Source organism: Hyaena hyaena, unplaced genomic scaffold, assembly GCF_003009895.1.
Source record: "Hyaena hyaena isolate Hyena2069 unplaced genomic scaffold, ASM300989v1 scaffold_329, whole genome shotgun sequence".
NCBI classification, from domain to species: domain Eukaryota; kingdom Metazoa; phylum Chordata; class Mammalia; order Carnivora; family Hyaenidae; genus Hyaena; species Hyaena hyaena.
The window spans coordinates 1,584,397-1,597,273 of record NW_024080960.1 but is presented as its reverse complement, the minus strand read 5'-3'; the positions used below and the strand labels follow the sequence as shown (position 1 = coordinate 1,597,273).

At 43.1% G+C, this 12,877-nt stretch overlaps 1 protein-coding gene and 1 pseudogene across 1 annotated transcript in view; one reads left to right on the top strand and one right to left on the bottom strand.

Moving 5' to 3' along the window:
- HOPX (HOP homeobox) overlaps window positions 1-6,044 on the top strand; it is a 30,080-nt gene extending 24,036 nt beyond the window's left edge. The window contains exon 3 of the mRNA XM_039249062.1: window positions 5,257-6,044. Coding sequence (XP_039104993.1) covers window positions 5,257-5,334 — 78 coding nt within the window. The 3' untranslated portion in view covers window positions 5,335-6,044. The remainder of the gene's footprint in view (window positions 1-5,256) is intronic.
- Window positions 6,045-7,649: 1,605 nt separating this feature from the next.
- On the bottom strand, window positions 7,650-8,342 carry LOC120243051 (annotated as a pseudogene).
- Between the last annotated feature and the right edge of the window lie 4,535 nt (window positions 8,343-12,877).

The following is a 12,877-nucleotide window of genomic DNA, read 5'->3' as shown; positions in this document are numbered from 1 at the left end:
GGGAGCCCAAAGCACTTCCACACTCTGGGTCTCAGCTCTAAAGCAAAGACTTTCTCATTCTTCCCATTTTATAGACCAGAGCATCAGGTACTTTTACCTTTCCTCATCTTAAACCATACTCAGGTGAGGCTTAAATGCTTGTAAAGGTTGCTCCAGTATATCCTTGAACTAAGACCCTGGACCCCAAGTCTAAAATGATTTTTACTAATTAAGCCAGATGGACTTTGGAGAATTTGCCCATAGTAAATCCTCTCATTCCTAAGTCAGATAGAAAGTCAAGCATATCTGTTTTTAGCAAAGGGAACAGCTGTCAGAGTAACCAGAATTTAACGGAAGGTGATTTACTGTAACCCAAGTCCAACAGTTCATGTTTCTTGGAACCCCCTGGGGAGGCAGCCTGCTGCAGCTTTATCATTTAAAATCCCACACTATATTTAGAAAAGAGGAGTGATCATAGAGATAAGAACTCATCTCTTAAAAACAAGGCTGCGGATTTATTGTGGGCACACTACCAACTAGGAGTCTGAGCTCTTCTCAGCCTCTGATTCTCCCACAGTAAATCACCCTTACCTGTAAGACAGAATAATTATGTTGCCCTTTGTGATGACTGATACTTGCCAGGTATTGTCCCAGGCATCCTCCAAGTATTAAATCGTTGGTCACAACAGTACTATATGGTAGGTAGCATTAGCCCAGTTGGACATATAAGAGAACCAAGGCACAGAGAGGTTAAGGAACTGGCCCAAGGCCATACTAGGAAGTAACAGAGCTAGGATTTGTACTGTGGCAGTCTGGGTCACAATCCAGACTCCTGACTACTTTGTTATCCTTACAGAGAGAGAGAGAGTGGAAACAACTTGCGGGGGTATGGGGGGCTGAAAATTCAATTTATATTGTATTTCTTCTGGAGGGGGAAAATCCATGCATTACGTGAACATCTTATGTTTAATCTTTTCTTGAGATTCACCCTATATGAAAGAACTGAAATGAAACTAGGTGAGGGGCAGGAAGAAAGAAAGGGCACCTGATTCTTTCTGTGATTGACATCAACCAATTCAGACTTGTGATGGCAGGTTCACCTGTCCCCTTGGGCAGCCTTTCTCCATTGCCCCTCTTCTGCCCTCTGCAGATGAACAAATGGTAGATGTAACCCTGACATGAGTGGGTGTGAGGTGAGTCACCTCAGAGCAGGGCCTCTGGCTTCCTTTTCCTGCCATTGGGGCCAACACCTTCTTCCTCCCTGAGGCCGTCACAGCTCTGCTTGGCCCCCTGCCTTCCTGTGTAGACCCGCAAGGAAGCATCTGAGACCCCGGAGCTCAGGGGGAGGTAAAATTTAGCCAGTTAGGGGAAGAGGCTTCCTCAGGGTGTCTGCCCTCTCTCACTCCTTCCTTGGATGGGTCTCATTTTCCAGCTTCCCATCCTTTCCACCCAAACTCTTTCCCAGCTCACCCCACCCCTATGTGCACTGGTTGCTAAGAATGGTTTCTTCTTTAATCTTCTCAAACAACATTTATATTTTTAAAAATATCTTGTGGAGATATAATGCCCAATGGTAAATTCTCAGGTATATATAAAATTATTTTTATTTCTAGTAGGCTTTGCAGGGACTCTTTAAATAACTCCATGAAGGCCATGGTCTACAGGGCCTATACATAAGCTGTGTCTGGTATTAGCACATCCCCTATTTCTATTCTTTATCTGTGTTGCCCTTTTCTACAGGGAAAGATTACCAAAGCCAAAAAAACCCTTATTTCTTATGCCCGATCCCTCACCTGTATCACTACCCACATCCAGAATTGGAATCGTATTCTTCAATTTCCTAGAACAAGTACTACTTTAGTAGAAGACAAAGAAGCATGAGATACTCCTGTGAGATCATTAACTAGAGCTGATTCACATCGCTGATACTTTGGCAGGGGCAAGAGGGACTAGAACTTTGAAACATTCTCTGGGGGCTCTGATGACCTCTGTATAACTGTCCCACCCTATGTTCTCTGCTATGGGGGGATAGCAGGAATGGGGGGTGAGGTGATAGGTGCTCTAATGTTTAACTTTTTAAGTTGCATTTTCTGGGATCCTAGAATGGGTTTTTCTCATGACAGTAATAAGATATCTCCTAAATTTAAATTAGATAAACCTTACAGAATCACATCCCCTGTGCCTTCTATTATTTTGAAGTCAGTGTTAGAAGGGGCTGGGAAAGCTCTTCTATCAGGCCCTTGGGAGGTTGGGAAGATCTGCCATTTTCTATTATCACTGATTCAAGCCAGTGTAGCTGGCATTGGTTCTTAGAGAGGTTTCCAGTATTTTTATCTCCTCTTAATGCCCTGGGACTATTCCCAGAACTCTGGTTTTAGTGTTGGACGTTCTATCAGTGGAATAAAGACCTCTAAAGGTCTCCCCCTGAAAAGAATAAAATGTTAGTTCCTAGAGAAAAGGACAGGAACAATGTTATTTTGCCTCAACCCCTCCCCATCACAGTGTCTAATTATCATGTGTTCACTCAGAGTAAATAAATCTCCATCAATGGGGTGAGGTAATGAGGGCATGCATTTATAAGCCAGTGAGGGATGAATGTCTTTCCCAGGGGATGACTGAAACAAGGAAGAGAAGCATAAAGCCAGGTGGAAAATTAGTATTGATGCAAATGAGACACGATAAGATTCAGCTCTTGAGGGGAAGAGAAGCAAGCAAGGTGTTTAGTGGTTTTGTTGGACAGCAGCTGGCTTGCTAAATTATAATAAACATTCTTGATTTAAAATATAAAATCTTAGGAAAGCATTAAACTTTTCTTGAACCTCATCCCATCCCCCAGCACGAGAGTTCACTTTGTTAGGTATTTGGATGCCAACTCTATGGTTGACAAATGTGGTCCTTGCTGAAGTTATTTTTGGTAACTACATTAATATTCATTACTAGTATAAAGGTATGGGTGGCTCTTGTGAATGAGGCCAGCTCAATCATTTCATCTTAAATGAATCCTGATAGAAAATGAAACTTTCCTCCTCCAAGTTTTAATTAGTCAGTCTTAAAAACTTGGCCGTTTATTCAGCCCTAGTAACTGGAAATCCTATTGAATCAGACCTTGTAGCCTCAAAACCCCCACAGAGCTACCTCATTAGTGAAACTAGAGCCATGCTGCTCTCACATCAGATCCCAGAGTTAACTAAACGCATGCAGATTACAGAAAATGCACCTACTGTTAGCAGTAGAATTTTGGTTAAAGCCATCTAAGCTACATGAACTCTCTTCTCCTTAAGGTTAGTGATCTCCAGGAACGGAATATGGCACCTAGAGAGCAGCCTCTAAAGAGAAGCCTCCCCTACAGGTAGTCTGCGGCCCCTGGCTTTAGATGACTTGTCCCTGCTGCCACCCTAGAGTACAAAGTATAAGACAACTGATTTTGACAGCCCTGCAAGGCAATTCAGTATAAACTCTGTTGTACAGTTAGGGCGAGTTCTAAGTATGGCTCCATGCTCTTGAGCCAGCTTAGCCTTGGTGCAGAGCCCTAAATGGTTCTGTGGCCCCCCTCCCTTCTAGCTCCACAGGCCTTGACACCTAGAAGCACTCCTTCTGCAGTTCTCACCCTTTCTTCTGATCTTGGGCTTATGCTGAACTGCCTTCGGTTCCCTAAATCTCTGCAGAGATGAAACCTTCCCCAGCATGACCCTAGAGCTCACCCCGTTTGTCCTGAGGTTGAGTCTGCACCTGGCCATACTAAGTCTGAGCCCTCTGGATGTTTCTTGTCACACCATCTCCATCAACACATCACAGGTCTGGTGTCCATCCCACAGCTGTGTTCTTTCTGCTTCTTTTCTGTGCCTTCATGTGCTAACCTCTAGAATAGGTGAATTTTAAAAACTCCAGAAGGGACAGTAAAAACCCTCTAAGCTTACCTCTCTAGTTGAGCTGACTGCCATTGTTTTTAAGGGGCTTCCTCAAGTTCTCATAGCCAACTGATCACTATACACCTTCCTATTGGTAGGACTCAGGACTACAGAGCCCCCAGTGGTCACCTGCCCAAACAACTTGCCTGTTTATACCAGCGCAACATGAAAATATCATCATTCTCAGTGTATGCCCTGATGTGTGAAAGGCTGGGAAACAGGAGAATAAAGCCTGGCGGTCTAACTTCCCACAGGGCCCTGTGACTCATCCTCTCCCATGAGGATCAGTGCATGCTGCTTCTGTTTCCTCACTAGTTCCTCTTCAACACTGTTTTTTCAGAAATCCCAGTTTCCTCTTGGCCAACCTGATCCATACCCTAGCCTATTCCCTACCCTTATCTCCTCTTATCTCCTATTCTCCTCTTTGCAAAACCCTTAACCCCTCAGGAGCATAATAAAAGGCAGCCCCACAACATATAAAAGTGTTTTAGCCCTCACATGGTACCAGAAGCATCCCATCTGGGGCCTTTCCTAAATCCATGGTCTCTTGTGTGAGATGAGAATATCTGAGTCACACAGAACTAGAAGATTCTTAGTAAGCTGGAAGGCCCACTCTACTCTCACTGCTTATCAGCCCTGCAACAAGAAAGTTTGGGCTAGCCTAGTCCATGGATCCCCAAGAAGGACTGCCCTTAGGTTGCCTGGTACTCTGCTTTCCATTCATTTTACTTAACAAGTACTTACTAAGTACCTCTAATGACCAAGGCCCTGGATGAGATCACCACACATGGCTGAGATGTAGCAGCTATAGAGAATTATAGGGGCATCAAGGAGATGTTTCGATTTCTTTCTTTCAAGAAACACCAATTAATCTCTGTTAAGCCCTTGTGCTTGGGCCTTAGGATGCAATCAAAGATGTAAGATGAATACAGTCTCTGCTTTCATGGACCTTCTAGAAAGAAATGTATACTGGAAACAAGTGAATGAACATGGTAATTCCAGATATTAAAACTTCTCTGGAGGTAACAAAGTATTAAAATAGAGAATAAGGAGATGGGTGGAGAACCTATTTTAGATCAGGTGGTTAGAGAAGGCTTTATTGAGCAGGTTCTATTTAAGCGGAGACCAGAGAGTGAGAGGGAGATCATCAGATAAAGAATGAAGATAGAACATGCTAAGCATAGGAAATAGCATGTGCAAACGTCCCAAAGCAGAGAAGGCAAGTGTCACAATGAGAAAAACCATCCCCATGGACACATTCCTTGTTCTTCCTTTCCAGCTGGACCACAGAAGCTACCTTTGAGAAATGGAAGGGATGTTTCACTTTTTTAGTATGTGACAGGTAATTTTACACATTTTCCTCCTCCAGAAATGGTTTAAGCAGCGCCTGGCTCAGTGGCGGCGGTCAGAAGGCCTACCCTCAGAGTGCAGATCCGTGACAGACTAAGGAGATGGTGGACTCCCCTCCATGAAGACCATCCGCTGTTTCTCTCCTCAGCTTAACCAAGCTTTTTGGTTTTTCAGTGTAGTGCTGTTTGTTCCATTGTTAGCTGTCCTGCTATTTAACACAATGTTGTATTTTTTTAATGTACATAACTAGAAAAGAAAATAACAATAGGAAGCTATATGTAGCTTCTGTGTAAAGCAGTGTCTTGGCTGGAAAGTGGTGGGGCTTGCATTTCCCTTTGGGTCCTGATGACAGATGTGTGAAAACCATCTAAGTTTGCTTCTGACCATCACCTCACAGTACCAATTTATTTTTGCCATCCATTTCAGAGTAGGCAAGGCCTCTGTTGAAAAGATAATATGACCAAGGAGGGGGAGCATTTCCTTCCGATTCCACTTTCCTAAGTGATTTTCCTTATGTTGCACTTAATACATTGAGATTGAGTGAGAATACAGAGGGAGATTTGAGTCACTTGGATTTCATAAAGCACTTCCTTGGATTATAGCTGCATTAACTTGGAAAGAACCCAGTTAGGCTGGACGACAGAGACTCCACCTGGCAGAAGATCAAGTAACTACGAAAAAAAAAAAGCCACAAAAATCTTGAATTTTCTTTATTTAAATGCATTTGTTAAATGTATTTTAGTAAACAAAACAAACTACTTTTTGTCTCTGAAATGATATTCTAAATAAAAGCCTTTTTGTTGAAAATGCACTGAGTCCTCTGCAGATTTTTAACCAAATAATAAACATGTCAAAGAGAAACAGAATAGCTCCAACACAGGAGCAGACTGAGAAAAGAGCTGTCATTTTCTAAGTCCTTGCTGGTCAAAGTGTGGCCCAGGCCTGGCATCATCAGCATTAGCTGCAGGCTTCTGAGAAATGCAGAATCTCAGACTTCGATTCAGACCTACTGAATCTGAATCTGCACTTTGTTAACAGAGTCCCCAAGTGGTGTATATGCACACGTAGGTGTGAGCAGCACATTCTCTCGCAGACCCTCCAGGCAATTTACCTCCGTTTTCTATTACAGCACATTAAATATCTAAATAGTCTATCAGTTAAGAGTGTATTTGATTGCATGGACCAGTAACTCAATTACAATGGATTAACCAAATAGCCTTTTTTGTTTATTTAATTGATTGTCTGATTGTCTTTATATGGGACAGCAGCAGGTAAGTGGCTCCCTGATGTCAAGGACCTATGGTTATTCTGTCTTCCTTCTTTGTCATCTATAATGTGTAGCTTTTGTGTTCATGGATACCAGATGGGTGCTTGGCCATTGTGTCTGCATTTCAAGCAAAAAAACCAGGAAGAGGGGCAAATGCCAGCTAAGTCTCTGCCCTTTACAAAAGGTTTCCTGGAGGCCCCCACTTTGCAACTTTCACCTACATCTCATTGGCCAGAATTGAGTCACATGGCCACACGTAACTGCAAGGGAGGCTGGGAAAATGAACATTTTTAACTGGGCATATTGCTGCCTTGAGCAAAATCAGGGCTCTACTGTTTAGAAAGAAGGGGAGGATGGATATTGGAAAGGCCACTGGCAGTGTCTGCCAACCCAGCCTGGAATGACAGTAGTCTGCACTTCTGAACTCTTACCCACAAGGCAGGCGCAATTTTTCTAAATCTTTAAAATACAGAGCTCAGAATAAGAAACACTAACAGTCATTCAGAATACAAACTTTTACAAGATCCCATTAAATGTCATTGGCAAGCTTCCTCTCCCTTTACCTTAAAACATTTCTTCTATAAACAACACACAGTGACCCAGGGTCTGAAAGAACAGCCTCATCTGGCATGCTCCCTGCAACCTAATTAGTGGTGCCCTGAGCATCTCTCAGCACCATGGCTGGATGCTGACATCAGTTTCTGGAAAGAAAGAAGGGAGAAGGTGGAGACGAGGTAGGAATGTGTGCACATAATAAATACCTGCACAGAGAGAACATTCTTTACTTTCATAGACACTGACTAACAGAGAAGAAAAAAATGACTCTGGGCAAAGCAGATGCAGAGCACAGTGATTTACCCATGTCAGGCCCTGAAAGAGACACTAAACCAGGTCTAAGACCCACGTCAGAAGTCTTCCTAGCGCACCAGAGACGTGATTCAAGAACAATCTACCCAGGACAAGAGGAGTTAACCAGCTGTGCAGAGAGTGTGCCTTGGTACCAGGAAGCACCATTTGTGATAGAAGGATCACTTCCTGTGTTCACCAGGCCAAGAGTCAAGAGTCCTTGAATGGCACATGGGAGAAAATTCCATGTCCTTTTAATTAATTAACTAGTTTGTTTAAACAAGTGCCAAATTTATTTTCTATTCATTTTTTGCATTTGAATGCTTAATGCTATCCTTAATGCTATCCTTGGCTGGAAAGTCTTTGCCGTAGTCCTGAACTACCACACAGCTACAATCAACCATTTCCTGGTTTTCCCTCTCCAACAGTTTTACAGAGGCCTACCCATTCTCTTAGTTTTGTGTTGTCATCAACCTTAACTAGGTGGATTTGGTGTTCAGCACAAAGGGCCTCCACCAACTTGACATCCACTGGCTCATCACAGTTGGATGCAAGCACACAAAGATGGGCTTGGTGCTTGTCTAAGGCTTTGACAGCTTGCAAATTCCCTGTGCTAGGCCATCATAGATGAGGCTAGTCTTGGGCACTTCTGGTAAAGCAGTATCAACCTCCATCACACCACCAGCGGCAATGCCTTCCTTGCCCCTGGTGGTGGGGAAGAGGCAGAGGCTAATCTTGAATGCACTGGAGCCTCTGCTTGGGCTTTTGCCAGCAGTGACAGGGAAACTCAGTGCCCTTTCAAATATGGATTTATTAACAATACTAACCTTCTTGAGTTTACTCTTTCTTTCTTTCTTTTTTTTTGGGGGGGGGTTTACTCTTTCAAGTGTAATACAAGGATGGCAATACTCTGCTTCAAAAAAAGCACTTTGTAAATAATAATAATAATTACTATTGCTACAAAGTGCTAATAAGAATGGGGTAAGGATCATTTTGACGCCTGAGAGAAATCTTAGTGAGAACCCAGAGCTGTATGTTTAATAATCAGGAGTCTCCTCTGGGACACCCAGGGCCACACACTGAAGTGGTAACACCCACCTCAGACTAAGAAAAACTGCAGAACCCCTATTTCTTCACCTTGTGTTCCAGTTGTGCTACTGCATATAGTGTTGACTGCTTAGACCAGTAATTACTCCAAGCACCTTTCTCTTTTGCCACCTTTCTCTAGTGAGAATGTAGAAGTTGGAAAACTGAAATACTCATTGTTCCATCCTCACTTGGAGCTGTGGTGGTCATGTGACAGGGTCTGGCCAATGAGGCTTGGGATGAAGATTTGGATTGGGTTGGGAAGGTGGGAGGCTTTTGGGAAAAGTTCTGCATTTCTTGGTAAAGAGTAAAGGAGCAGTAGGCTCTGTTTTTCCTTGTTTGCCTTGAATCAGTTTCCTTTGTTAATTGTGGAACTAGAGATAAGCAAAAAAACAGAAACATATAATAAAACCAACAAAATCGCTTCTCGGCCTTTTGGCTAAGATCAAGTATAATAAAACCAACAAAATCCATAAAATTTACCCATGATCCCTCTACCCTCAGGTAACCTCTTATTAACTTCAATATTATGGTATATTGAGGGGAGACATGTTTTTAACGTGTTAAAAAAATTTTTTTTGTTTATTTATTTTTAGAAAGAGCATGAGAAGGGAGGGGCAGAGAGAGAGAGAGAGAGAGAGAGAATCTTAAGCTGACTCCTCACTCACAGTGCAGAGCCTGACACCGGGTTTGAACTCACAAACCATGAGATCATGACCTGAGCCAAAATCAAGAGTTGGATGCTTAACCAACTGATCCACCTCAGCACCCCATGTCTTAGATGTTTTATACCAGAAGTTCCCAGGGCCCTCTCCTTGTGTGTGATTAATTTGCTGGAATAGTCCATAGAACTCAGGAAAACAGTTTACTCACTAGATATCCAGTCTATTATAAAGAATATAGCTTAGGAACAGCCAGACAGAGGATATAGTGGGGAGGGGTGCTGAGCTTCCATGCCCATTCTGGGCACACTATACTTCCCAGCACCTCCACATGGTCACCAGTCCTGAAGTTCTGTAAATCCTGTACTTTGGGGATTTTAGGGAGGCTTCATTAAGTAGGCACAACTGATTAAATCTTCTGCCTTCAGGAAAGCTCTATTACACAAAACGGCCTTGCATTGGTGGTCCTTCAGGGAATGAGGAAGGAACTGCTTGAGCCATGTTTGTGGCACACAGTGGACTGAAGAAACATTTGTTTCTATCTGCTTTCTTCTTCTTGAACCCCCTTACGTGTGGGGGGGACTCCTCTACTTCATATGGTCCTGGTAGAGCAGTGATAGCACCACAGAATCCCCGCTCTACTCAGAATTAGACATGTGATTTTAGGGAGGCCAAAAACACTGGCTGGCCAATCACAATGCCATATCCCTGTGCACACTGGGACCCAAACAAGGTATGGGCTCTTGATCTTATGTGGGCCAAAGTCCTTCACCAGAGTTTTCCCAATTGGACCTGGAAGGGCAGTTCTCTATTATGCTCTTGCGCCGAGAGCTGTGAGTATAGAGGCCTGGCCTTGCAAGCAGCCGTTTACCCAACCACATGAGAAGGGTACTCTGTAGTGGAAGAGAATGAAGCCAGGCAGAGATGGGAGTTTCAAAGAGGAGGAGAGAGAGAGGTCAGGTCCTGATGCCCTGGTTTCCCACTCTTCCCTTGGGCTACCCAGGCTTCCTGGCTCTGTGAACTAATGAATTCTCTTCTTGCAGCGTATGTGTCATTTACAGCAAAAAGAATCCTGACTAATATCAGAGTGAAGAAAGGAAGAGAGGAATGCGTGGAAGGAGGAATATCAGCTACTAGAATGATTAAGAATCCAGGAGAAGGAAACCAGAGTAAAAAACTAACCAGGAATATATAGGCCAATAAACCTTGAAAATAATTGGGCAGAGTATCAGGTTTTTCTCAGTTGATGGGGACTTGAGGAAAAAAAAATAGTTTTGCACATTAAAGGACAAGAAGACAAGTAAATAATTGACGGACATCAGGACATACCTTTCTGAAGTAAGTGCAAATGTATGTTGGATAGGAATTTGTCACCTTCATGGCTTCATGGGGACATTTTGCTACTCTCTCTTAACCCTTGCTATCGCCACATAGAAATTTTGCTCCACATATTCCATTGTTCACTAAAAGGTCATTTTAAAACCTGCCAATTGTTTCAAATGTGTCTCTGCCCAAATTCAATACCAAAGTATCTAGTCATAACAATGGCAATAAGAAAAATAATTTGAAACTTCACATTCTTTTCCCATGATGGAAGTACTGAGAGGTAGTGAAGTGGACACAAGTCAGGCAAGGATCAGGGACATCAGCCACTGCTTATGTTGGCAAGGCAGCAGAATAAGATTTGGGGTTTTATAAATCCTGGTGCTATGTTGTTGTGCTCTACATAAACAATTATAAATTTTTTAATGTTTATTTATTTTTGAGAGAGAGACTCAGAGCTTGAGAGGGAGTAGGGCAGAGAAAGAGGAAGACACAGAATCCAAAGCAGGCTCCAGGCTCTGAGCTGTCAGCACAGAGCCCAACATGGGGCTCGAACTCATGAGCCGTGAGATCATGACCTGAGCTGAAGTTGGACATTTAACCAACTGAGCCACCCAGGTGTCTTCGACATAAACAATTATAGGCATGAAGAAGTAGAGGTTTCTAGAGACCTTCTCCCTTTTCCTTCACCATCATTTGTATGCTTACAAATATTTAAGTGCTGCCACACTGGAGATGTGCTCCTATGAATACAAATTTCAGTGTGGGGCCCCTGAGTGGCTCAGTCAGCTAAGCATCCAACTCTTGATTTTCAGCTCAGGTCATAGTCTCACAGTTTGTGGCTTTTTATCAGAGTTTACCACTTTAACTTAGAAAAACTTGAGAAACATTAGATTTGAATCTCAATTTATGTAACTCCTTCAACTACTTACATATAATGGCAAAATGACTCCTAGTTCATATGACTCATTCTTGGAGTTCCAGTTTAGCAATGCAGAAGGATTAGCAATGCAGATGGAAGCTCCCTCTCCCCACTCCTTTCTTTAAAAGTTTTTGATACAGGAATTTGACATCGTCTGGGAGTGAAGAAGGCAAATTTCTGGGGATAGTGACCCTAAGGATAAGAAGCCTCTGGAGCATAGGAACTATGATCCAGAAGCCTAGAATCTTTTTTAGGATATAGAATGTATATTCATATATGAGAAGGCAAGTGTACATGTATATTTGTGTGGCTAGAAGAGAGTGGAGAGAATTCTGTGTGTCCCTTTTGCCCTTCTCCTCTTCTTCCTATAGTTTTATCTAAAGAGAAGGCTTCCCAGCTAAAGATGAACTTTTCTCACCTCTCTTATAGTTGGTTTTTTAGCCACCTCCAAGAGGAGTCAGATTAGATTGCTTCTAACAATCTGCCACCTGGTATTTACTCCTTTGCACAGTCTCTTTCCACATTGTAACAGTGTTGGTCTGTATGATGATGTGTCGCTTCTGAGATTAGGTTAAAACACACTGCAGCTTCTCTCTGTCTCTGTCTGTCTTTGGGATTATTTGCTCTGGGGGAAGCCAGCTGCCATGTGGAGCAGCCCTACAGAGAGGCCCATGTGGCAAGCAAATAAGGCCTCGTGACAATAGCCAGTGAGGACAGAGGGCTGCCAACAACTATGTGCGTGAGCTTGGAAGTGTATCCACCAGCCCCTATCTAGCCTTCAGATAACAGCAGCCCTTAAAATATAACCACCCAGCTAAGCTACCCTTGAAAAACGTTTTTTGTTCTAATCTGCTAATCTTTGGGATCATTGGTTTTACAGCAATAGATAGCTAAAGCACTAGGTATGCCCAAGGAAGTGATATGTGCTATTTCTGGATCATGCCTCTAAAAAGAATATGTGCACCTCCCACTTCCCCTGAACTAGAATCTCACTACAGTAATGACCTGTCTCAGGTTGTGTAGATGGCAGCAGCGCCTTACAGCTGGGAAGGGAACAAAACAAAAGGAGCCTGAGTCTCTGCATTATTCAAAAAATACCTGGTCCAGCAGCATTAACAACCAACCTCCAGTCTCAGTGGCTTGAAAGCAATGCTTTATTTCTCACTCCCACAAATCTGCTATGGCTCTGAGAAATTTTTCAGGATGGCTGTCCTTCATATTAAGAATGCTTTAGGGACACCTGGGTGGCTTAGTCGGTTGAGCGTCCGACTTTCGCTTAGGTCATGATCTTGCCCTTCGTGGGTTCGATTTCCGCGTCGGGCTCTGTGCTGACTGCCAGCTCAGAGCCTGGAGCCTGTTTCAGAGTCTGTATCTCCCTCTCTCTCTGACCCTCCCCTGCTCACGCTGTCTCTCTCTCTCTCAGAAATAAATAAAACATTAAGAAAATACACAAAGATCTCAGTGGAAGAATTATTTGTAATAGTTAACAATTAGAAATAATCTTAATAGGGGCACCTGGGTGGCTTAGTCGGTT